The 27,399-nt window shown below is 34.3% G+C and overlaps 2 protein-coding genes and 1 long non-coding RNA gene across 5 annotated transcripts; 1 reads left to right on the top strand and 2 right to left on the bottom strand.

The window, feature by feature from the left end:
• Positions 1-430: 430 nt before the first annotated feature.
• Positions 431-2,611, bottom strand: LOC129318658 (uncharacterized). Of its 2 annotated transcripts, XR_008595282.1 has the most exons (3): positions 2,051-2,611; positions 971-1,026; positions 431-883 (listed from the first exon to the last, which is right to left on the bottom strand). It is a non-coding gene; the product is annotated as an uncharacterized LOC129318658 (long non-coding RNA). The 2 variants fall into 2 exon arrangements; XR_008595281.1 differs by having other exon boundaries at positions 431-1,100.
• Positions 2,612-3,401: 790 nt separating this feature from the next.
• LOC129318281 (UTP--glucose-1-phosphate uridylyltransferase) lies at positions 3,402-13,158 on the bottom strand. The gene is made up of 21 exons (XM_054963007.1): positions 12,990-13,158; positions 12,752-12,799; positions 12,511-12,602; positions 12,336-12,426; positions 11,775-11,835; positions 11,610-11,687; positions 11,476-11,526; positions 11,291-11,364; positions 6,657-6,729; positions 6,499-6,556; positions 6,354-6,400; positions 6,207-6,272; positions 5,924-5,956; positions 5,283-5,335; positions 5,110-5,185; positions 4,892-4,948; positions 4,726-4,809; positions 4,534-4,632; positions 4,357-4,461; positions 3,767-3,838; positions 3,402-3,683 (listed from the first exon to the last, which is right to left on the bottom strand). The coding sequence occupies exons 1-21, from the start codon at positions 13,070-13,072 to the stop codon at positions 3,657-3,659; spliced, it is 1,428 nt and encodes a 475-aa protein (XP_054818982.1). The 5' UTR covers positions 13,073-13,158; the 3' UTR covers positions 3,402-3,656.
• A 10,944-nt stretch (positions 13,159-24,102) lies between these two features.
• Positions 24,103-27,127, top strand: LOC129318581 (protein REVEILLE 1-like). Of its 2 annotated transcripts, none has more exons than XM_054963428.1 (6): positions 24,103-24,628; positions 25,028-25,159; positions 25,251-25,362; positions 25,603-25,664; positions 25,836-26,171; positions 26,263-27,127. In XM_054963428.1, exons 1-6 carry the CDS (start codon positions 24,617-24,619, stop codon positions 26,794-26,796), a joined length of 1,188 nt encoding a protein of 395 aa, XP_054819403.1. In that variant the 5' UTR covers positions 24,103-24,616; the 3' UTR covers positions 26,797-27,127. The 2 variants fall into 2 exon arrangements, with proteins under 2 accessions (XP_054819403.1, XP_054819402.1); XM_054963427.1 differs by having other exon boundaries at positions 25,833-26,171.
• The last annotated feature ends 272 nt before the right edge of the window (positions 27,128-27,399 follow it).

Here is a 27,399-nt window from a genome sequence, read left to right as displayed (position 1 = left end):
ACTTTCCCATGTGAGCTATATACCGTGTCTCCTGCTAGTTCCCGAATAGTGTTTGTCCAGAATAGCTTTGGCTAGGTTACTGAAGCTCACACTAACTTCTTCAGCCTTTGCATACCTCTTGATGACATCAATAACTTCTGGATTTAAAACGCCTTCCTTGTTAGACTCCTTACAGAGACAATACAGAGCCCCAAGTGCAAAATTCATCTGACACCAATACAGTAAACTGAGAGAAATTTTATTTACTCTGCAATTAAACTTTGGTACTTACGGCCGCGCATCCAAGGCATTGACACGTTAAAAAAGCATACGCATATCAATGTTTTCCATGTTTAGTTGAAACTAAAATAGGTCCTACGTATTTGCACGGCATGCAAAATGGTTGCCCATATTGATATTGATCATTGACAGCCTGGGTTCTGATATGAAGTAGCAAAAATCCATTGTCCTCATATTATACTACTTCCACGTGAGCCAAAAAAAATGTCCAAAAGAAATCCAAGAATCTGAATAGCCATAGGTTACCATCCGGTCTGGCTCTACAAAATCAGCAGGTTGAATTTCAAAGGCAAATATATTCGTCACCAAAAAAAGGCGAATACATTACAACTCATTGAAGTGAAACAACCTCGATAGTAAGATCTCATCCTTATAGTGTTCCTAGCAGGGCTTGATAGACATTGAATGATAAGAGGGATACCACCGGACTGATTACAATTGCTGCATTGGCTGGATGTGAAAGGAATTGCCACTGATTTTTGTCAATATGATCAATAAAGCAGAGATGCATATATATCATCACCAAGGGAGAAACTTCTGGACTTGCCAGCACAAGAATTGCAGATCCCTCCAACACCAAATTCCACAAGCCTCTCATTGGATTCTGTCATGCAATCCAAGAAAAGTTCTAAAACACTGAGCTGTTCATAAATCACATAAATAGTGGTTTGCAAAGCTGATAACTGTATACCAGGAATTTTAGCTCATCTTATGGTCATTTTCCATAGAAAAATTGAAAATTCCAACCTGACACAAGAAGTGATAGTTATAAGGATCACAGGCAAAGTTTGCCAAGTTTGCCACAACTGTCTCTCTTGTTTCTGCAGATACAAGAAAAATTGGCGACTTAGGAGTTTGTACTTCAACCAGGAAGAATAAAATGGACAAACGTAATACTTTTCCATCCAGAATACAGAGGAAGAGAGTTTCTTCCTCTAGTAACTCAGAAGTGGCTTTAAAAAACAATTTTAGGATTGAATAATTTAATATTGCCTACTTAATTGGTTCGTTAGTGGCCTAACCTAAGATAGCATATAAACAAGGACCACGCCCATTAGATAGCAAAAAGTGATTTCACACTGGATTATAGCCCCAGCACAGGAAGCAATACTACCATCAACTTTTCATGAACAGACGGCATGATACTTAGTCAGTGCATTGCAAATGGCAAAACCGCAAAATGCATCTAGTGAGCAGCACATGACTTGTATTGGAACTTAGCAGTTAGCACTGATTAATAACACGAGGTTTCAGACATCAAGTTTAGACAAGAGACTGTCAATTGATAGTATAAACTTGCCTTGACTTGATTTCCTTTTTATTTGTGTAAAACAGAGTCAGCTGACTCTTGAACTACCAAAAAAAAAAAAAACAGAGAAAGAAACAGAATTGTATTTTCTAGTTTCATGTAGGCAGTGCTGGAAACTCAAACGATATCCTCTGGGGAGCCAAAAAATGGTCTCAATTTTAAAAAATGCAAAAAAAAAAAAAAAGAACTAAAATTTACAGAAAACGAAAAAGGCAAAAATGAAAAAAAAAAAAGGTATCGTTATCATCTGTGTTCTGAAACCGTATAGCCAACTTCTGGAAGAAAGTTTACGCATCTAAAGTTCCCAAATGATGTTAATGCAACAAACGTGGTTGAATTTTTTTTCATCTATATAGGAAACAGAGGTAACGATTGATACGTGAATATCATGTGCAATATTATGGAGCATTCACTACAAATGAACACTATATAATCAGAAGGAAAAAGAAAAAAACCAGAGACCTGAAGGTATTGCAATCTTGCAGTTCCATGTTTTCCTTTTCGCTCTTCCTGCCTTTGGTCACTGGTGAACACGTGTACCAAACCTGAACTATCAAAGCAATGCCGACCAAATGTTACAGGGAAAATCATTCCTTCATGATATACTCAATTGGTTTGGACGGAGAGAAAAGTGGAAGAAAATAGTGAGGAAAGAGAACTAAAAGCAGAAGTTTTCAAAAATAGTGAATTCTTTAGGAGTTTTTTCTCCTAGTTTAAATGGTGCGGAAGGAAATAGAGTGGAAAAAATGGAGAGGTTCTTCTCCCGGCAATTACTATGTTTAGGGCTTTAGGCTGATCCATATTTGGGTTATGGTCCATTGGTGAGTCAAGTTGGACCCGTTTAGTCGTTCGCTAGTTCATCGGGCTGATCTATATTTAGGTTGGGTCCAAGGGATGATCGCGTTGGCCCAAATACTTTAATTTTTATATTCCTTCCATCTCAATTTTATAAAATACTTTTGAAGATATTCAACATCCTAAAATATAAAATTTTTTAATAAAAATAAAATTTTTTTAATTATATTTTTTAATATTCCTCTCTTCTTAATTTTTTTTAATATTTTTTTAAAAATAAAATATTAAATGATAGACATTTTTAAAAGTTTATAATTTTATTTAAAAAAATTAAATTATAAAGTTTATTTAATAAAATTTTATTGATATGCATAATTTCATTTAAAAGCATCTTAAAAATTAGGACAGAGAGTATATATAATGCACAAGATTTTGTAGACAGAAAATGTAAAATAAGTAAATTTTAGGTATCCTTTTTCTGTTGCATTTATAAGATGCTTCTGCAATAATTTTAATTTTTTTGTCATCAATACTAGAAACCGGAGTTTTACTCAATTAACACTTTCAGACAGGTAACAAGAATCTTAACATATATCAATATTAAAAATAATATTGAGAAAAATAACTTCAGTACTCCAGAAACATTGGGGAATTATTACTGTCCGGCTCTTTCATTAATTCTTAGTGATACAACTTCAGTTCAAAATGAGTCAGCCGCTAACGGCTAAGGCTGTCCCTCGTAATATCTGGATGCAACATAAATTCCCCAACGAACCTCCTTGTCATTTTTTTTCTTGGTTCACAGAAGATAACCGGCAAATTTAAATGTTCAGATGGACAAGAGTCATTCTTTTATTATATTCCTATCAAACTTGTAGCAACACACAAAAATACCATATACCGTCCAACAAATTTAAATGTTCAGATGGACAAGAGTCATTCTTTTATTATTCTCCTGTCAAACTTGCAGCAACACACAAAAATAGCATATACCGTCTAACAAATTTAAATGTTCACATGGACAAGAGTCATTCTTTTATTATTTTCCTATCAAACTTGTAGCAGCACACAAAAATAGCATATACCGTCTAACATTGTAAGTAATCAGATACACCTCAATACAAGCAAACATAAAGTTAATACATCCTCACGGCCAACTGCCTTTTTTTCAAAAATTTATTTTCCTAACAAACTTGTAGCAATACACAAAGTGAAATAGCATACACGGTCAAGATTGCATATAGTGGGATACACCTTGATGCGAGCAGCTTGCTCAAAGATCCTCAGGGCCATTGATTTCCTGCAAATAGAAATTCAAACATCATGCCTGGTCCGAATGATAACCTTGTGGTTAAAAGAAAGGACATATATTCAGTTAAAAACCTTGTCTGCTAGTACAGCTCCGTCCGGTATTTCCAGCTTTACTCCAGGTTTTGCAATGACGCTCACTTTACCCTGTGAAGCAGCACCGTAAAGACAAATGTCAGGCAGCAAACTCAGAAGTAAAAACGAAACCCAGTTAAAGTAAGAAATCTTACATGTGAAGATGTAAGATTTTTTTTACAATATTCCAACAATGAGATCACATTATAATTTGAGATTTTCGACAACATCTGAAACAATCCTGGGATCATAAAGAACCCAACGCAACTTTGATTGTAATATTTATGGATGTACTTAAGTAATGAAGTTTCTTGTTTTCGTTGCTCAAATAATTAGAATACAAATTTGAACGTGGGAACTATGACAGCTATCATGCATCATAAATTCATAATGGATGGTATGGTAAGCATATCTCTCATACCCAAAATGCAACCGAAATCATATCAAAGGCTGAGACTTAATTTAGGCACATTTCCATCGCTGACAGTCTAGTTTTGAAATTATTATCAAATTTAGAATTTTATATTAAGCATGAAAGAAAATCTTCAAGAACAAAAAAAAGGTCGACATAAAGGGATCATATTGAATACCTTGAGGGTAACACCTGCTCCAAACCATACATCGCCTGCCACTTTGAGACTGTCAAGATTAACAATGCTAGGGATTGACTTGAACCGACTCAAGAAGTTGCTAACCTGTCAAGGAAACTGGGAAATCAATATCCATGTAACCAACAAAGACAAATAACAAGTGATACAAATCTTCACCTTCTTAAATTCTGGCCCCAATTCAATAGAAGGGTTTGCAGGATTCACCCTAGCCTTGTTCTGAATGACAAAGCCATCTTCCAAGGTGTAAAGATCTGACTGTAACACAGGACAACCACTTACTTTAGACAAAAGCCTCAAATCAGTCTACGGTTCCCATATCTAGTATCAGAATTCATAAGAGTTTATCACCTGGACAAGAAGCAAATCTGAAGTTGCCTTCACTGGAAGGAATCGAGATCGAGGCACATTTATTCCAATAGCCCTGTCAAAGAACTGATAAAAAAGGCATGGAAATATGAGCACTAGAAATGTCTCAGCACTATTTGTTTTACAGCAAGGTAGCAATATGAATTACCCTTATTGCTGCACCAGCTGCAGTTTCCAACTGAAGAACTTTTACTCCATCAACTTCCTAAAGCCCAAATAACTTTGTCAGCAATTTTGAGCCTGAATGTTGTGTCCAGCACCAACGATTATCCAAAATAGGTAACCCCCTCCCCCAACCCCCCAAAGGGTTAAAAACCAATGAGCAAATTAAGCCTAAGCTATTTCTTGCAAAAGATCAATTTTCACCTTAGGATTGGGAATAATTTCCATCTCAAGAGCATCAGCTTCAACAAGCCTCTTAATTGCTTTTAAGTTCACCCACCTGCAGATCACACACTTTGTAAGTGCCTCATGGGAGTATTAACACTACAAAAGCTAGAGCAACAACAGCTAGAAGCCTAGAAATTAGGATAACTTACAAGTTATTTGTGTTAAAAATTTTAAACTTCTCTATTGACTTGAATTCATTGACCTGCACAAGCAGACAGCATTACGGTTAATATTCTTCATCATGCTTGCCAGCTATTGACAATCATGCTCCGCCTACTGAAAAGGACAAGAGAAACTTGCTTGATGATTCTCTTTTATAACAGAATTTAACTGAGAGATGAGAGCTTTCCATTCAAATATATACCTGCTATAAAGCAAGCCATTAAAGTTTATAATAAATTTCACTTAAAGGTTATTGATTGCACCACATAATATAATTATTTAAAATCAAGCATGTCAATGGCATCTTAGTCAACAGATTAGTGCGAAAAAGGTAGCAGGTTTACCATGGTCTATAATCTTCATAGCTTTATTGTTTAACCAAATACTAAATAATTTTACAATTTCCCACACTAGCATGAGGGGGAGGGGGACAGCGGGGATAAATGATATCTTTAGAAATATAAGACAGGCCATGAGCCTATCAGTGGAGAGATAGGGCACCCACTATGGTTTCAGTACCAGGAGCACTAATCATATGGAGGTTTGATCCACTACTTCTCCTCAATTAGTTCTATGGACTTCATTGTATTACCAAAAAAGAAGAAAAGACACGGGCTTAGTAGCTTACATGCTCATTTGGAACTTGTGCTATTTCCAGGAGCTGCATCACATAATGAAAGATATAATGTCATTGGAAGCTGATGTATGGGATTTTAATCAATCTCATTTTTTGTATATTTTCTTTCAAGTGACAGAAACCCAAAAAATAGGGGGCAGGATATGCGTCAGATTGTGGGTGGATAATAAACCCATGGAATTTTGGGGAAAGTTTGCAAATTGCAGTACTCAGTGCTCAGAGTTATTCAAGCAAATCTAGGTCGGGAAGAAATGAACTAGTGACAGACACATGCCTGAACCCTTCCTTCATAAGAGATCAAAGTGCCACCCTTCACATCGGCCAATGTTTTCGGAGTAACCTGAATAACATAAAATTATGTAAAAATGACGCCTAGTCTGTGATGAAAAGCTGTTTGTTCACATTAACAATCTCCCTTTACCTCCATACAGTATTCATTCTTGTTCTGAATCAAATGATTTAAGATTTCTGCATGAACTAGTTAAGGATACTGATCACGATAAAAAAACTGTTCATGGGTAATTGATAAGAAATATGTCAAAAAATAAAGACTTGAGTAAGGATACTCAAGTCAACTATGGCACCCAAGTTATCAGAATTGGCAACGAACACATACTCCTTACCCTGTAAAATAACAAAGAAAACACACAACATACAGGGTAAGATCATGACAATGATTACTAATGAAAAGTCCAGGACAGATCAATTGATTTCTGGTGTCAACCTGTGATATAAGAGCATCAAGTTTGCCACTGTTTGATAGTGATGGGAAGACATCCCCATGGCCAGGAGGGTACCTATGAATGAATGGTTTATTTATCAGTCAAACTTGGAAGTCTATTAACATAGACATGCTCAAGCTCTTAATCTTTGAATGGGATGACTAATAAACAAATATAATGTTTACTAGCTCGCTCAAGTACCACATCTAAATGACTAAACATAATACAAACAAGTCTGAATTTTATTTTGATTGACATATCTAGCGATTTAAACTAAATTTCAAACTGGTAAAAGAAAATGGTATTTACTTATTCATTATGCAGCAGGCATAAGAGCAGTATCACTTGGAATTAAGCCACATTGGAAAATCCAAACCAAAGTCTAAATCAATATCATTAAAAAGGATGACAATGAGAAATAGATAGCTTAGGTGTGCAAATTTTACATCACAGCGTGAATTACATTATATAATGACAATTGATCCATATCGAGCATTTTGACAAATGTTTTGAATTTGAGAATAGTATCTAATTGAGATCCTAACTTTGGTCTAACAATAAAAATCCTGCATCAATCTTGTTGCTCTCTTCATCAAATTAATTCCTATGGTTATTGTAAATAACCAAAAAGGGAGCCACATACGAAACACTTCAAACATTCATGAAGATAATATAACTAAGCATACATGTGATAACCTCATTTTCTAGGGAAGAATATGGATGAAAATGTTTTGACATTAAGCAAACACAATTCTTAGATCCAACAATGGGACAAGTGGTTAGACAAGATATATCAACAGAATCACCATTCACCACTAAAAGAAATGTGCACAACCATAATGACTTGATGATGCACAATTTCCTAGACTCTAAACAATGTAGGGAGCTTTACATAAGATAAATCCTGCTTACTTGCATTCTTTCACATAGTGTGTTAGGACAGAACGAGATGAAGAGAGAAGAAGAGAGATAGGTAGACGAGAAGGAGAGAACAGAGAGAGCAGAGGGAAGTTTGGATGAGACATTCTCAATAGTGCGTTTTATTAAAGTGAGTTCAACTACTACACTTTGTATCTAGACTTGGGTATTTATAAGGATGGACTATTAGACTAAATAATAGTAACAGTACCAACCCAAAGAAATAACATTTATACCCCCGCCCCAACTAATTCCTATAGCTCCTAATATTTTCATATCAATACTCCCCTCCCCAACATCCTTGCCCTTAAGGATCAAAAAGAGGAAAATCTGGAAACTGTTTTTGAAATTTGAACTGAGACAGCCATGTAGCTTCCTCATCTGGCAAGCCTTTTCACTGAACTAATACTTTAGTAATAATCCTTCCTTTCTTCCTTCCCACTCGTTTGTTCAATATTTTCTCAGGAAGTAACATTTATGGGATTTCTGGCCATTCATCAGGCGGATGTCTCTGCTTCACTGATGGGTTAGGGTATAACTTGAGCAAGAAACATGAAACATGGAATGAATTCTAGAACTAGGAGGTAATTCCAGTCTGTAAGCAACCTTCCCAATCCTCTTGAGCACTTTATAAGGCCCAAAGTACCTTGGTGCTAGCTTTTGAGTGCTTCTAGACATAATAGAGATTTGTCTATAAGGTTGTAATTTCAAAAACATCCATTGACCTTCTTCAAACTCTTGATCAGATCTTTTCAAATCAGCCCTTTGCCTCATTAAATTCACTGCCCTATGCAAATGATGCCTTAACACTCCAATCATGCGTTCCCTTGCCTCAAAACTCCTGTCCACAGCTTCAACAATTGCTAATCTAGGCAAATAAGGAACATATAGAGGAGGTTTCTGCCCATAAAGTAATTCATAGGGAGTAGCCTTGATGGAAGTATGAAAACTAGTATTATACCACCATTCAGCAAGTGGTAACCATTTACTCCATTCTTTAGGATTCTCCCAACACATACAACGTAGATAAGTTTCCAAACATCAATTGAGCACCTCGGATTGACCAGCAGTTTGAGGATAGTAGGAAGAAGTAAGCTTTTGCTCCACTCCAATCACCTTGAGGAACTCCTTCCAAAAATTACTAATAAACACTGGATCCCTATCACTTATCACTTCAACCGCGGCTCCATGCAATCTATATATATTATCCAAGAATGCTTGAGCTAACGTAAAAGCTGAAGATGGGTGAGATAAGGCCATAAAATGGGCAAACTTGCTCATTCTATCCACTACAACCCAAATGACTTCTTTCCCACCTGATTTAGAGAGCCCTTCGATAAAATCCATAGTAACACTCTCCCATACCTTACTCGGAATTGATAGTGGCTGTAACAACCCCGGACTTGCCACTGTCTCATACTTACAGAGGGCACAAGTGTCACAATTTTTGATAAAATCTTGCACATCTCGTAGCATTTTCTTCCACCAAAATAACCCTTTGATTTTCTGATGTGGCTTGTATTCCAGAATGTCCCCCTTAAGCACTGGCGTGTAACCATTCTAGAATAAATTGCCTCAAAGCTGGACTTTCCCCTACCACCAGCTTCCCATTTCTTCTAAGGAATTTGCCATCCCAAGAATAGGCCTTAATACTGCCATTTTGTCTTTGTAACTCAGAAATAAGGCCCTTGAGATCTGGATCCAACTCCCAACTCTCCTCAAGCTTGTGTAATAATTCTGGAGATGATGTATCTAAAGTCATCTAAAGTCACTAAGGTTGTGAGAGTCGAGAAAGAGCACCTGCAGTTGTGTTATCATTCCCTTTTTTATAATGAATTTCATAGTCATACCCCATTAACTTTGTAACCCAATACATTTGAAAAGGGGTCTTCAACTTCTATCCCAACAAAAATCGAAGGCTTTGCTGATCTGTTTTGATAATAAACCTCCTTTTTTCAAGGTATTGATGCCAATGCTCAACAGTTAGGACAACTGCCAATAATTCCTTCTCATAAACTGCAAGTTAGAGCTGTTTGGGACCCAAAGCCTTGCTGAAAAATGCAATGGGTTGATTTCCTTAGAGCAAGACGGCCCCAATTCCCTTTCCACAAGCATCCATTTCCACTACAAACTCTTTATTGAAATCTGGGAGAGATAAAACAGTTGCTGAAACAAGTATTTATTTTATCTTCTTGAATGTGACAGCAGCTTCTTCATGCCACTAGAATGCATTTTTCTTTAAAAGGTCCGTTAAGGGTTTGATTATTTGTCCATACCCTTTTATAAACCTTCTATAGTACTTGGCAAGCCCTAAAAAGGACCTCAATGGTTTAATAGTAGTTGGTGTAGGCCAATCTACCATTGCTTGAATTTTCTGAGGTTGGCCGTGCTGTTTAAGTTGTGTTTTGGCGAGACCCATCACGTGAGAAGCTCTGTTTTGGTGCTGCTCAGGCATTCGCAGAATGCAAAAAGGCTGTAGATGTCATAATGTTGCTCTGCAATGCGTAGGATAACTTTCTTGAGCATGCGGCTACTTCTAGTGATCTCTGAAGGTGTATTTCTTGAAGTCAGGCCAGACTTCTTGTATCGTGAACAGTTGTGGGCTTAAGTAATCTCACTGGCCCAACATATTCTTCTTGTAAACCCTCTAAATAGGTCTACACCAGATACTCCTCAGTTAGGTCCAGCTTACATACAATTTCATCAAAAGAGTCATTGTAATCTCCTAAGCTCCCTGTCTGTCGCAGCCACATCAGTTTCGCCATGTGTGCTTCATAAGTGGGTCCAAATCAGTTCTTTATGGCTTCCAAGTATTCTTCCCATCCAGTCGCACATCTCCTTCTGGTGCACATGAAGCTTTGATGCCATTGAAAGGCCTTCTCATCAAGATGGATACTACCATCATTGCTTTCCACGCGTCTGGGGTGTTATCCAGCTGGAAGTACTGGTCGCACTTCATGAGCCATCCAAGAACATCTCCTCTCTGGAATCTTGGAAACTCCATCTTGGTAAATCAGGTAGGAGGTTGGTATTCTCGTTCTTGTCTTGGTCGCCAGCGTCCTTCTCCAATTCTTCACTGGTGTCCTTCTGCCTCATTGGAGTCTGTCTCGTGATGAATTCGAGACTCTTCCACAGTGCAGACAAGTTCTGCGATCTGGGTAGTGAGCCCTTCAATCTGATTTTCAACCATCGTGAGTCTTGCATCTGTTTCTTCAACCATTCTTGTTTGCAGACAAGTGACGGGCATACGAGGGAGGAAGGACAGGCTCTGATACCACTGTTAGGATAGAAAGAGATGAAGAGAGAAGAATAGAGATAGGTAGACGAGAAGGAGAGAACAGAGAGAGAGCAGACGGAAGTTTAGATGAGACGTTCTGAATAGTGCATTTTATTAAAGTGAGTTCAACTACTACACTGTGTATCTAGACTTGGGTATTTATAGGGATGGACTATTAGACTAAATAATAGTAACAATACCGACCTAAAGAAATAACATTTATACCCCTACCCCAACTAATTCCTATAGCTCCTAATATTTTCATATCATAGTGCTTTAGACTTAAATTATCAATTGAGGCTAAGCCTAATATTTTCATATCATAGTGCTTTAGACTTAAATTATCAATTGAGGCTAACTCAACTAAGATATACTACTAGCAAAACAAATTAAAGCAATGCCATAATATAAATGAGAAAAAATGCACAAATGAGGTCATACCACCCATCTCTGCCTGTATGCCCTTTGGATGGCAATGGCAAGAAGTCATCAATGACCAATCGAGGATATTGGCTCTGCAAAAAAATTTGAGGAATAAAAAAATAAAACCCACACAAGAAATTAAAGCTAAGTCCAGAGAATACAGAAAATATTAGAGCAAAATGTCAGAGATTGCCATAACAAACCTGGTTGAAAGTATGGATTTCAATGTTTGAGTTTTTATATTTTTCAACAACCTACAGATAGAAAAATGGGTCAGCTTACATAATTCTGCATAAAGTTCAACCAGCAAAGAGGATTAAAGGTGAGCACCAAGCACCTTAAGAGTGTCATCATGAGTATTGAATGAGTTCATCAGAAGCAGAGGAACGTTGCTTCCATACTTGTCATTAAGGTTCTAAAATGATAGGAGTTATCAGAAGAAAGGACGCGTGGTGAGGAAAACAAGGAAACAAAAAATTTCTTGCAAGGACCGGAAAATAACCTCAATTTGGATGACAATCAAATCAAGAAATGTCAACCCATCACGAACTTCAATGACAGATCTGCAATTATGCAGGCCATCATAAATGCTGACATCGGGAAAAAATAACAACCAAACTAATTTACATTGCAAATTTGCAAGAAATTTCCTCTCTAAATTCAAGCCATGAGACTAAGACTATACGTACATTTCTATCGTTTCTATAGCATTATGCGGACAAAAATTTACAATGAACTCTTAAGTAAATGGAGGAGTGCCGTTTCGCTAAAATAAAATGCCACGCACACTCTATTCATTGCTATATCTATAAAGTTGATGTATCAAGGACATGATTAAAAAGCATAGCATTATTGCCAAATGTTATTTCTTTTTTAATAGATTTGTCACACATCGCACAATTCTACACAAAAAATTCGGTATCAGCGTAATGCGAGAGAAAGATTATTAATCACACAGCTAATCTTTATCTTGACTGAAGCTTCAGGCCGTCCAAACTATACATAAAGGGAAAAAAAGGGGGGGGAGGGATATATATATATATATTATTCAAACTATGCTTACTTTGGACCAGTACAGCCCATAGTTGTACCCAAGCCTCCATTAAGCTTCAGCACCACAAGCTTGTCCAAGAGATTCTTAATCTCAGAAGGACCTGCAGCGATTTTGATTTCTATAAATGATAATACTAATTTAAGATGTACCAAATTGACAACAGCAAACAGAGCAAGATGGTTACCATCAGGAGCCGGTGCCAAACTCTCGTAAGGTACCACTACTTCATCAGTCGGCGTCTGGATCTTACTCCATTCAACATGTTGCGCTTCGCCACTTTAGTGCATTAGAAAAGGTTGGAGGGAAAAAAGAGCATGATCAGCTAAATTTATGGATCACAATATCCTCGCTCGGTGGTAGAGCAGAAACACGTAGAGATGACAAACTGCAAGCACACATGCTCAGCTTCCTAACAAAAGATTCACCTGAGATAGCGAGCCACGAGGTTGATGAATCCACTTTTCTCATTCTCACTGCAACGGACGTCAAGATTCAACAATAGATATAAAGAAAATCAGTTTGCTTTGCGATCCGAGATCGAAGCTCTAGACGCGTGATTTTCCGACAAGGAAAACAATCCGAACAACAAAAACAAGAAATGATCGAAGAGACGTCCTAAAATAAGAAGAAGAACGAAACAATAAAAGTCAAGAAACGTGAGACCTGATTTGACTCAATCCAGCAACAGCTGACTTGAGGTTGGAGAGCTTGTCAGTATCGGCGGGGTAGAGAGTGGCGGTGGCCATTGCTGTAGAAGATTCGGCAGAAAAAGATGCGAGGCTACGTGTGGAGATGAGAGAGCAAGGATAGCGAGTGTTCGAAGGAAGGATATAGAAGAGAATGAGAATAGCGTGGTGGTGCCCTCGGATATCGACAACAAAACAAGGCGTTTGGCAGATTTTGATTTCTCTTTTCTCTTTTTTTGGTAGGAATTTCTCGTATTGATTGACGCTGTTGATTGGAAAATGCATCCGAATATAATGTTCTAAAATAGCGGCGCCTGTTTCACGCCAATGTAAGAACGAACAATTTGGGTGCCCAGCCCATTGGTTTTGACCTTGGTCCTCTGTTTGGGCTCAATCTTTTTTACTTTGGGCTTGATTTTGAGCCCTCGTTCTTCGTGCTATCGTTTCTCATTTCTCAACATTTTAATTCCAATATAAATAAATATTTATTCAATATTGAATAAAAAGTTCCTTGCATATATGTGTGCGTATATAGGGGAAGTAATTCCTATATTTTCACCAATTTTATTCATTTTTTTGTCTCTCTTTCACTCAGTTTAATATTGGTGATAGTTGACAAAAAAATTTAAAATTAGTGCATATTTCTTTATCATAAATATCAATCATGAACCTTTTGGGGAATTTTAGTTAATAGTTTTAGTAATTAGTCGTGTTTTGTTTGCTTATCTGTTTATAAATATAGAATAATATATTATCAAGGAAAAAAATTTCATGAACCTAGTAAATCACATCATCCATACTTTGTCTAATAAAAAATTATTATATTAAATAGTTATAAATACAAATTGATTTTGGTATTGATGGTGATAAAAAGAAGAAAAATTAAAGAGACACTCCATTTAAAAAATAAATTTATTAAAAATGATGATATATAAAATTTTATTTAATTGTAATGATGTAATATGACATATTTCATCGAACCAATACAAGAACTTTTGCATTAGCTAACATCCTTATGAGAGCTAGATTCATAAATTACGAATATATTGCTACAAAAATCACCACGCAGAAAACATTTTCTCACGCGTCGCATAGAACTTTAGCATGATGAATTACAATGTTCATGATTTTTAAACAATGATTTATGCCTCTATCACGACACGTCACATTAATTGATAATTAGGGACAATGGGATCGTGAAATTATAAGAAAGAAATCAGTGTCGAGTCACGGGATTAAAATAGCTGACAGGATTATGTGACGACGGAGGCATGAAGCATCAAACCGGGGACCATAGCGGTTGGGCCAAGAACATCAATTTTATCAAAAAGCAAAGGGTTATCCAAGGGGCCAGCCGGCTTCGACTTTACTCCATGGATTCGCGTCGAGGTCGCTGTGTAGTCCGAAACTTCAGACGTTTGGAAGGATACAAAATAATAGATAAATAGGAGTTGGATGGAAAATGAATATCTCAGCAAGTGGGGGGGCCCTTTTGGATTTTGGGAAATTTAGGCGATGCTGGTACTAGGAATGTGCAAGGGAATTCTGATTGGTTAATTATATGTTTCTTCTCCTAGTACACTGCCATTGTCGTCCATTTAGATTTTGCTGTTTAACCAAACTTTTTCGCCCCTAGGTGCTTTTGCTTTTGCTCTTGCTCGTTTGATCATGTATGGCTGCCTCCAATTTTAATAATCACAATTATTTGCTGAGGCAGTTTCAAACTAGAGCGCGCGTGGTTTTATGCTGAAAGTTACTAAAAATAATCATAATTGTTTGCTCGTTTTAGTGGTTTTCAACCGAATGTATTCTTCTTTTATTTGGTGAAACCGAAAATGTCCCTTTGCTCCCTTTCGCTTGTCATTTATGTAATAAATACTACCTTCAATCTTGAATACAAGTTAATTAAGAAAATTAATTAAAATAAGTTTTTTATTGTTCTACATTTTTTTTTCAGATTTTTCATTCATAATCAATGTTTCTCGTTTGTTAAATTCCAAAATAATTACTTATTGATGAGTAGTATTTGTGCCAAAAAAAAAACATTCAGTGCCTTCTGTTTTTAACTGTAAGCTAAGTATAGAAGTGACTTATATTTTAGACCTGTAATTTTCAATAAAATGATTATATTTGGGATAAGAGATGATATCAGTTAAGACCTTTTTTTGATTTAACGAGTTTTGATTATGCAGGTTAAAGGCCAATTTGAAATATGTCATCACAATAATTGTATTTTTTAAATTGCATTTAAATAAATTTTAAACTGATTGTATCTTGAAAATGAGGAAGTCGTGAATATAAAGTTTATAATAAAACTCCATTTATATTGTTTTTCAAACACACACGCGTCTACTTCCAACAAATTAACAGCTATAGCTACTAAGGCAAGCACAATAAAGAATTATAGTGCCATCGCCATCCAGATTCATGCCTGCAAACTAGTTATTGCCGGTTGCTATTGTGATATAGCATTTCACGGTCACATGGGAGTGCATGCTAAAAGTAACTCATCAATGATAGACTCGCTAATAACATGTTGGGATAGCAGCGTTATCCACGTTTAATGTTTGGCTGCCTTTTAAATAAGATTGCTTTCGCTCAAAAGATTCTTATATATAAATCACTTTTAATTTACTTGTTAAAATTTAAAGTTGAGAAATGAGTGGGCTTTACTCGTATGGATTTAGTCCTTATGAGATCAAGCCCATAAGTTTAATTTTTTTTTTTGAATTTGATCAATTTTTTTAAACTTAATTCTCATTGAATTAGTAGTGAGCCATGCCCATAAACTCTTTTCTTAAAAAAATTAACATTATAACATTGCAAGTTAATTAAAATCTTCTAAAAATTAAAATAAACAGAACACATCTAAATCCTCAATTATAACACAATCATAAGTCAAGCTTTTCCATATTAATCACTGCATATAAATGTATAGATTGGATATGGACAGGACGAGAGAAGAGAACTAATTTCAAATTATAAAGATGGTTTATATATAAAAAATAACAAATCAAATAACCAATCTCATATTTGTTTCACACTATCACCAAATATTTTAAATAAAAAGATTCACCAAATAAATCAAACAAAAGAGAGATGGGGTTCATGGCTTTTAATTCATAAACAAACTTGGAAAATGAATTACAAATCATTCATGTTTTCTCATTTCTAAATTTTTTATGAATTCTTTTAAGAAAAATTAATGAGAGCTTGGAGGGATGCCCAAATCCAAGCTTATTTTTACATGGCCTAATAAAGCTAAAAGTTAAAAACTTAATTATACTTGAAATCTTTAATTTTTAAGCTTGAATTTATATTAAAATGAACTTAAATAAGTAGCTCATCAAGTTCAGTTCTATCAAAAATCAAAATAAGCTAGTTAAAATAATAAAAGTGTCTTAAATTTTCATCAATTTTCAATCTCACACCTAACAAATGTTATCTTTAAATACTTTTTTATATTATACTAAAATATGGCTAGGATCAATGGCAGAGTCACATTGGCTTGAGGAGGTGGAAATGCACCCTCTCACTCTGGAGAAAATTATAAGGCATATAAAATTTACAACTTTGCACCCCCTATTCTTAATACTTTGCACCATATGAATTAAATAAAAAATATTTAGGCTCAAAAATTTAGTACATATATAATATTTTAATGATTTAGATAATATATGAAGAGCATATTTGCAATAAAAGACCATATCAATCTGTTCAATATAATTTTTTTAAAATGAAAGATGATAATAAAACTATTTATGTTATTATAATTTTAGTTATAACATAATTATTATTATTTTAAAAAAATATTAATTTTTATTAAATTATTTTACATCCTCTAACTCGAGGTTCTAGCTCTTCCACTGGCTCAGGACGTTTACAGAATAACTCCTTGAGTGCTGCATCAAAAGATCAGAAATGATTCATATTAATAAGTACAATGATTGTGATTTGTTTCTAAAAGGTGCTCATTAATGTATGGGATTGAGGCGAATAATTTGTAATCCCCAAATATTATTTTAATTATAAATTTTTAAATCCTGAACCTAGGCTTAGTTACAACTAATAAGTAGAGTCGTCAATTAAGGTCGAACTTGTAGGGGGCCGGTCCTTTTAAGCCCAAAAAAATTAAGGACCGAGCCGCTACTTTGATATTAAAAAAGGTAAATCGAGCTTAAAATGGCTGGCCCTTTTAAGCCCGAAAATAAAAAGGCCGACCCTTTTAAGTCCTAATTTTTTTTCAAAAAAAAAAACATAAAAAACAAAAAGAAGACACCATATCACTCAAGCTCAGCAGTAGCACTCACTCTCTAGTTCAAATAATAGACACGTACATTATTATTTACTTACTTTAAATATTTTTACATTCTTTAAATACCTTAAAATTATGATTTTGATTTGTTATTTATTGCAAATAATGAGAATGAAGAAGAAAAATATGAAAAGCTTAACATATTTTACATTGATGAGGATCCATAAGGAGAAGGATCAAATCATATTGATGTTGATAATGATAAAAATCATCAAAATTTAGTTGATGATGCTACCAATATGTAATTGATGTCAGAGTTGATTTTGGGATGTAATTTTTTTTAATTAGACTCAAAATTTTTGTTGTGTGAATTGATTTTATTTTATTTTTCTAGACTTAATGTGATGTATAATATATTTGTTGGGATTTTAAATATTTTTTATTTTTAAATTAAAAAATAAAAAATAATTAGGGTTGAGGCTTTGAGGGCCGGCCCTTCAGCCCTAAGGGCCAGGGTCGGGCTGCTAAAACTATAGCCCTAAAGTATAATTAGACTTAAAAGGGTCAGCCCATTTAGGCCCTGGCCCTTGAAAGGCCGGCCCTTTAGGGCCGAGTTGACCCTAATTGATATCTCTACTAATAAGTTATCTGTTGCTTATATTTATGACCAATTATGTGATTAATGTTTAGAAAAATATAACTTTTGATTCCATTACTTTTAGAATGTTTTGATATTAATTGCTATACTTTTATTTTATTGTTTCTAGTCTTGTAAGTTTCACTTGTCTATAATGTCAATTTTTATATTTTTTAAATATGATCACGAGGACTTAACAGTAATTAACAAGTGTATGAATTGTGGCACTTGTTGTAGTTGCTAATTAAAATTATGATGAATTGTATAAAAAAAGGGTGGACAAAAAAAAAAAAGCAATACAACAAATCAAAATCCTTGAATGTGAAGTGGATGAAACTTTAGAAGGAGGAGAATATACAAATAGGACAACCAAACAAAAAACTTAATATTTATTTTGCTTGCATAATTTATATATAAATCAACTCGCTAACAAATTAAATAGATAAGTGAAAATATACAATTCATCACAATTTTATCAGCTTGCTACCAGAATTAAATAGATTTATATATAAATCAATAGATTTAAATCCATAAGCAATGATAAGGACTAATGTTTTAGATACATGAAACTTTAGGGACTTGAAGTAATAAAATAAAAGTAAAAGAACTAAAACCAAAACATTTTAAAATTATAGAAATAAATAATTATATTTTTTTTCTTAAAATATCCGGCTTAAAATGTCAAACCTAGATCGCACGGGTACACTTGTGGCATCATGTAAACTATCTCCAATCCAATTAATAAATTGAGGACAGGGAGGTAATGGTTGAGTTTGGGGAATGCATTATTTGCTGACAATGATAGACACCGAGGACATAAAGAGCAAACCTAATAATGTGGGTGAAGCATCATACGTTTTGCGAGTGGGAACAGGAATTTACTCAATGGATGATGAGGAATAGCGTTCAGGGGGAAAAAAACAGAATAAAATTGTCGCCCGCAAATCCTTTTGAAAGTAGCTCCTCATCTACACACGCATTAGTTCCGAATCATGGTACGATATCAATTCTAATTCTTTTGGTTTTTTTATTTTTCACGTTCATACAATATTCCCATTTCCATTTTCCAGTGTCAGCATTATAGGTGGTTTACTTATTCGGATCTGCCCAGATTCTTCGCCTTTAATTTGTCTGAATGCTCCACCAGAATGGATAATCTCAATCCGCCTCGTCTCTATTGTTGCCCTATTCCTTTCACTTCATTCTTAAGTATCATATCACATGCTTTATTAGATTCGCATCATCTCCTTTTACCTTTCCCCTTTTGTTTTCTCTTTCCTTCGCCTTCCATCAATTTTTTCTCAGTCCGACTCTCTGATTGTTTTTTTTTTAAATCAGGGAAATATATTTTTATTGAGTCACTGAAGGTAATGAGCAAACCTCTTACAATTAGATTACTATGTACATAAAAATTGGAGTTTGACCCTCCAATCAATTGTTCATGTGACAAAAGCTCTGCCAACTTTAATTGATGTCTTGCCAATTGTTTTGTGTTCAAATTTAACATATATTGTAAAAAAATCATTAAAATATTAAATCTGTAAAAAAATAATTTAACTTGAACCATGTAAAATTAAATAATATAGTGGAAGAGATTAGGTACTGATGTTTTATAATAATGCCACAACCTTTGCAATCACAACTATTAGTGGTCGTCAAAATAACATGGAAAAAAAAAATTGAGGACACTTTAAACTTTTTGATGATCACATAGCCCACAATCTAGTTACATGTTATGCATCATTTATGATTTCGTTTTTTTCAATCTTCACTCATATTACCAGGTATAAAGAATTTTGATGACAAAAATGTTAAAGGTATTAATACCCTATTATTATTATTTAACTTCATTGATTTCTGTTCTGATGGTTAATTTCATTATTTTTATATTTAATCTAATAAAAAAATTAATAGACCAGACTATTATAAGTAATAAATGGTAGGATTTATTCTTTGAATTATTTTCAATTCATAGGAGACATACTGATTTTTTAATACATTTAGTATGAAGTTGAAAGCTAATTTTATTATTCACATTCCACAGCTTATCAATATCCATGTTAAGTGGAATCCACCGAGAGGCGAAAAGAGTGGAATACCAAGGTTCGGTTTCGGTCTCCTCTAGTTTGGTCTTTATCCTATGAGCATATCACGAGGAAAGAGGAGGGGCGCAATCAACCAGAAATATCACAAACCCAATTTATGATGTGTGAGATGCGAGGTGACATGTCGACACTGAGAGGAAGCGAACAAATGAAATGAAAATACTCTAAAAGACATACTTGACATTGCTTAACTAGTTAATGTGAAAAAAAGTGGAGGCATGTAAAACTTATACTATCATCAACGCGGATTATCTAGATTAATTTTAAACGCTTCATATCATTAACGTCGACTCAACTTTTCTATTTTTGTTTGCATTTGGTTAAAAAAGAAAGTATTGAAATGGAAGTGAATATTAAATTAAAAATAAAAAATGAAAGGGATAGTGCGTATATTTATCTGTCCCGTGCAGTTAAAAAGATTAAAAAGTAGGCCTGATATGAAGTGGGAGAATATGTGAAATGTCCTCCCACCCATAATGTGATGGAACGTTGGGGTAGTGCTGGAAATTGAATGAAAACGTTCAGCTCTACTTCTTCAGCCGCACATTTTTCATTCTTGAACGCCACCTTCCACAATGTCAATTGACACCTGGCACTTCTTAAGAAAAAAGAGAAAAAAGAAAAAAAAGGTAAAGGATGTGGATAGGAAAATTTCGGGGGAATTTGGAATTAAATTTGAAATGAGGAAAAAACGAGTGGTGAGGAAGGATGACTATCCACTTGGTGTCTGCACACGTGGCGGGTTGCTACAAGTGAGGCGGCAAGTGGTGATGACGTAGGCGTATTATAGTGCACACCAGAAAGCTGTCCCCTTCTGCCACTGCCTCTCCATTCCTCTCTCGTCTATCCGTAACTGCTGGCCCCCTCCTCACTCTCTCTTTTTCTCTCCCTCGCCTTTTCAAGATATTTCAGCCTTTGCATTTTCACAAATATCCTCTTATGTAAATTTTTAAAACTAACAAATACCACTTTTGATTATTATGGGATATTGAAACAATAATTTGTCGCCCTCCCACCACACCTTCTCCCTAGCTATCTGCTTCTTCTTCTCCTTCCTCCTTTTTTTAAAAAGAAGAATTGATAAAATATTTTACCTAAATGTTTTCTAAATAATATTCTTTTAATTTTATTTATGAGTTACTTTTAATATTTTTATCAAAATCAAGAAAATATTAAATTTTATTAATTTTGTTTAAAAATTCAATAATTTTTTAATTTTATCTATCAAATATGTATATTTTAAAATAAAATATTTTAATATTCAATAAGTCTCTCGATATTTCATAAGGATAAAGTGATAAAAAAATATAATAATAGTTGAAGTATTTTATGAATAAAAGAATATATGTACTATCACACTTGCGACCGCACGCCCAGGTAAGCATATCTTTCATGTATATCCTGAAACATCATTCAAAGGTGGGGCTCCAAACGTAAGCAGGAAGTCACTGCGCATTTGATTTTCACGCGTTAACGTTTTTCAGTTGCTGCCAGACATGGAATTCTTGTTTTTTTTTTTTTGATAAACGGAATTGATTTTTTTTATTGTGCAGGGAAAGGTGAAAAAGCGACATTCAGAATTAATCTGCTTGTAAATTGAATGAGATTAATTTTAAAATAAATTTATAAAAAGTTAGATAAAAACTATCATGTTGAATTACAGAAAAACCATGTACAATATATACATTTCTGTTAAAAATATAAAATATTTTTTGAGAAGTTAAATATTTAAATATATGAGATATTTTTAATATTTTTATGTATAGTGATTGTTTTTTTAAAAATACCCCTATTAGTAAATAAATTTATATTTATTTTAAAATATTTAATATAAGTAAATATGAAAATATGGGTTTAATTTAAAAATAAATAACTATTTTATTAAAATATAAAATTTGATAAAAAATAATTTACATTTTTAACAGAGAGAGTATATATTATCATGATTACAAACATATTTCATCCATCTTAAATTATAAGGCAATTTAATACAAAACTGTGTATGCCAATAAAATACTATAATTACATTTTATTCTTAAAAAAAATACAGACTTTCAAAAATGCTCATATACACTTAATCATTGTACTATAATATTACTTCAATTCTCTACTCATTTGAAAGATAATATTAAAATAATATTATTAATAAAATATTAATTTTTTAAATTATTTTAAATTTTGGGATAAAAAATTCTTCCAACATTATCTTATATAAAAGGGGAGTACTATATTGAACTCAAATCCTATAATAAATTATATTTCTTCTCAACTATAATATAAGTCATTGTTAATCAATTTATATTTTTTTTAAATGGTCAAGATCTTAATTTTTCACATTTTTTCAACTGTGCCTTTGAGTATAATAAATACCACATTTGATTTATTCAAAACACTCTCATTAATTATTTAATAGAGTAAAGGTATAATTGAAAAAAAAAAAGATTTAATGTCTATCTAATATTTTATATTATAGACAACCAAAACTTTTAAAACATGACTTATATTATAGTATGGAGAGACTAACTAATAACAGCATAACATATGTATAATCAATATAATATAGTAAATTATAACTCATGGTTATTCGAGTTTTTGGTTGTTAAATATATGCATGTGGCTTTTTTTATAAATTATTATAAGTTTTTGTCACTTCAGTGTAATCAATGTGATGCATTGCAATCCATCAAATGAAAATATCATATTTAAATAACATAAATATAAATTAATTTTAATGTCAATAATAACTGAGAGAGAATGTAAAAAAAATTAAATAGACATTACATTATAAAAATAAATCCATCAAAGATAATATTATATAATCATATGATTGAATTTGTACAGTTTTATTTGGTAGGCCATGAATAACATAACATATTGGGTCAATTTAAGAATTTTTTATTTAGTTTTCGAGTTACATGCATTCTAATTTTTATATGATACTGTCATCTTTCATTTAATTTTTCACTTTTATTTCAAAATCTGAATCAGTTAAAAATCATCCATAAAATTTTGTCAACATTTCTCTTAGCTTACATAAATAATGACACGAAACTTTCATTCAAATTATGTGCCAGTTTTATATATTAATTATATCTTAACTAAATATATTTCAGTGATAGATGTAATCTATCAAAATACTCCGACACTCTCATGTTTTTAAATATAAAAAAAGCCAAAGTTAGTTAAGAACAAATAATACTAATAATAAGAATAATAATACTAATAATTACATATAAAATTAAGAATGTGAATTAAGTTATTTTTGTAATTAATGAAACTAATTTATCTCATAAAAATAAATATTAACTCACGAAAGATAATTTGAAAAATTATAACAAATATTTTTGGAATTTATAATTTTTTTATAAATAAAAATAAAGAGATGTTTCTATTATTTGAAAACGGATGGAGCATGCTTTATCAAAAAGAAAAATGCTCCCATGTGAATTATGAAATCTTCGAGCGTCCCCCAGGGATCGTAGGCCAGCTCTTCAACAGTCAAAAGATCCCCCCCCCCAAAAAAAAAAAATTTCCTGAAATTATGAATGGAAGACTCAAGAGTCGATTAATTTCTGCACCATTTATTATTACTACCATCTTAGCTGTAACGATAATTCCATGTATAAAACATGGGCCATCCCACTTATCTGTTTAGAAATCGGGGAGATATTGGCCAGGATTGTATTGCGCACTGATTAGTGGTACACGTGTCACTCTAGTGTCGCGAGTACGACTCACACCCGGTACCGCCTGCGAGTAATGGAACGCTGGCACCGGGGCACGAGCATGGTCCATGACGAACGAATAATTGAGACAAAAACTAAAAAGAGCAGCAAATTTCAAAAAAGCGTAAAAAGGGCACACTTTAGCTCGCCACGTGTTGAGGCTGTCTTTCAACGACAGCCACAAGATTTTAACGAGCTGTCTAGATTTCAATGGGAGGAAGGCAAACATGGTATTTTCTTAATATTTTTTTATTCAACAACGACGAAACGGAAATTCAACATCTGACGTGGCACACCCTCCTGGTTCGCTTTTGCACTTTTTCTTCATTACAAAGTCCCTTTTTCACACCCCTCATAGTTCTCGCCCCTCCCCTTCCTCTGCGTTCTATCCGTCTGCTTTTTCTTTGTTCTTCTCCTTTTCGTCGCTCTCTTCTGCACCCCCAAGCTTCCTCATCTTCTTCTGTTTCTCATCGTCTTCATAACTCTGTCACTCTTTTCCATTCCACAGTTCTCTCGTGATTTCAGCCCTCTTGTTGCTTTCTCTGCGGATTCCAATTATTTTCCCGGAAAAACTATTCCGGCTTCTTCTTCGGTGTGGTTTCGCAGACTCTGTTGGGTAGGAGTGAAGGGTTCTGAATGGATTTTGGTTAACAAAAGATTTTTGTGTGGGTGGAAAAGTTTATGTAATGTTCTGGGTATAGGCTTCCGTAATCAAGCTTTGATTCCTTCGATTCGTGATTGATCACCAGATCTAACAATTCGAGGGTATATTAGTGTTTGACAGAAATTATTGATTCTGGGGGTAGAAAGACACTGAGTTTTGTTCTGGTTCTGTATCCGCTGGCCAAGTTGAGAAGATCTTGATTGGTGAAATCTGCAGCTATGGCTATTCGAGTATGTATTATAGAAGTTTCTGTTCTCCAATTATTTTCATTAATTATCTCTTGATTGATTGTATAGTCTCAATTTTCCACTAAAATTATCGTTCTCATACATGTTTGTTGGATATGCTATGATTTCAATCTGTTTGTTCCTATGTTTTTGGTAACTACCTTTTGAAAAGCAAAAGAACGAGGAATCTATTTTTAACGATAAGATCTCCTCTTTTGAATGCCAAAAGTGCATATATTCCATAACTCGATCACAATTGTTGATTTTGAATGTTTCCCATGGGTTGTGGACAGATGATTTTTGGTTATAATTAAATCTATTAATTCCTACGACGTTAAAAAAATTTCTTTGGTTTTATTGGTGATTTGATTGTAAACATGTTCCCTTTGGATTTGAATTCAGGATCATAATGAAGTTTCTAAATACAATGGTCTTCCACTAGAAAATGGAGTATCTCTGAGTTATGGACTACGTTCTGCTTCACAGGTTCATCTAAATGATCAGTTTTCTTGTGGGAATGACCATGCTCCAAAGGTTCAATCTGGAATCCTCTATTTCTACAGATATTTGATTGATTACTGGTCTTCTGATATATAACTAATCCGTTTTGTATTCTCTTCAACAGGTAAGGAAACCATACACTATCACGAAACAGAGGGAGCGATGGACAGATGAAGAGCATAAGAAATTTCTTGAAGCCCTGAAACTGTATGGCAGGGCATGGCGAAACATTGAAGGTACTTTTTAATTTCAACCTTCTGTGTCTCACGCAAGAATAACGCGATCTGATTATTTCCAGAAAATACGAAACCGACGTGATTGTGAAGTAGTTAGTTGTCACAAAAAAATTTGGATCATAATTTATCCTCTCAAATCATGACAAAATAGTGTATCTTTTGAAGATATAATTATAAATAAAAGGAAGGATTATAGGTGTTCTTGGTCTAAGTCTTGGGATCCTTTATTTTTCGCAACAGAACATATTGGCACAAAGACCGCAGTTCAGATTCGCAGCCATGCTCAGAAGTATTTCACAAAGGTTTATTGCTTTCTCTATTCCACAGCCCTTTTTTTTAAACCTTATTATATAATAAGCGAAAAGTCACGTATAAAAGCAAGTTCGAATTTTGAAGGCCACCTAGATGTGGAAAATGAAGAACTTTCGTCGATCTCTGCTTGAAATAAAGTCTGACTGTTTTGCTTGTAGCAGGTTCTTCGTGACTCTACTGGGAGCAGCATAAGCTCCGTGGAGTCCATTGAAATCCCACCTCCACGACCAAAGCGAAAGCCTTCGCATCCTTACCCTCGTAAGCTGGCGGAGATCCCTGATAAAGCAGTTTCCAACACAGGCCAAGCAATGATGAGGTCTAATTCTCTCAAGTCATCAGAATCTGATCAGGAAAACCACTCTCCAAAATCAGTGTTATCTACGGTTGGTTTGGACGCTCTGGGTTACTCTGATTCATATAAACCAGATGGAAGTTCGTGCGAGGAAGATCCTTCCACGCCAAATGCCGATTCATCGCTTGATCTGCAAACTCTTGGGGTATTCCCTGATCCAATTTGTTTGATCATCATCTCTAAAATAGCAGCTAAAAAAGATTTATATAATTCCGCTCTGTATTTTTTCTGTTTAGAAATTTGAGCTTTTCCACAAAGAAAGTATGTCTACCAAAGACGACTCAACGGAAGAACCTTGTGGTCGGATCGTTAAGCTTTTTGGGACTAATCTTCTGGTAACAGATAGTTGTCCAACAATGAAAAATTCGGATGTAGCAGAAGCTCCTGCTGGTTTTGCTCCTTGGAGGACTGTTTCCCTCAAGAGGAAGAATCATCATCTACAATCTAACAATAAGGAAGTTGAAGATGATAAAGTTGAAAAGGAAGCATCTTGGTGTGGTTCAAACATTACTAACTCAATAAATGATGGGGACAATGATGAAAACGCAGACGTTGAAGCCAGAAGTCACATGCATTGCCACAGGAAGGGAGAAAAATTGGACTTTTTTGGCCGCATGACAACACCCAGAGACGCGTCAGACGTATCTGAAACATGGGGGAGGCCTAAAGGGTTTGTGCCATATAAAATATTCATAGCAGAGAGAGAAAATCAGCCCTTGCCTGTAACAGCAGAGGAGAGGGATGGCCAACGCATTCGCCTTTCATTATAGTTTCTTTCTTCCATGATAGGTTTTCCTGAAGCAAGTTCCTATCTGAAGAAAAGGAGGAGGAAAGTCTTGACATGTCATGCATTTTTCGGATGCTGATTTTCCTTCTGTTCATGTCCATAAACCTGCCTTTTGACATAAATAATCTCGCAAAGGACTTTTTTTTTTTGGGCCCCAATATTACAAGGTAGTACATGTAGATCCTTTAGATCCTTTTGTATTTGTTGGAATTCTTTTTCCTACTGTGGAATGTAGATTATATAGTATTTTTGTCCCCAGTTGCCCGTGCTAATTTCAAGTTAATAAAATGATGCTACTATTATGCTTATGACTAGTCATGTTTCCCTTGTCTGATGAACCCATTCCTTGATGAAGCCAATTCAAGTATTTTCAATGGCAATAGGTCATTATATACGAGGGAGCAGCCACGAGCCCAAGATCATTGGTTATGTTAGTTGAAGATTGAAACTCTGAATCTCTGAGATCACAAGAACGATAACGAAAGCCCATAAATTATTACTCCTTATGTTTTAAATTATAAAATATTTTTAAAAGAGTTTTTTCATTTCAAAATTTAAAACATTTAAAATAAATTAAAATTTTATT

The sequence above is a fragment of the Prosopis cineraria genome, unplaced genomic scaffold (genome assembly GCF_029017545.1).
Source record: "Prosopis cineraria cultivar Desert tree isolate PC_DT_omini unplaced genomic scaffold, ASM2901754v1 PC8, whole genome shotgun sequence".
Lineage (NCBI taxonomy): Eukaryota > Viridiplantae > Streptophyta > Magnoliopsida > Fabales > Fabaceae > Prosopis > Prosopis cineraria.
Note: the sequence above shows the minus strand (reverse complement) of the source record. Positions and strands in the feature narration are given on the sequence as shown.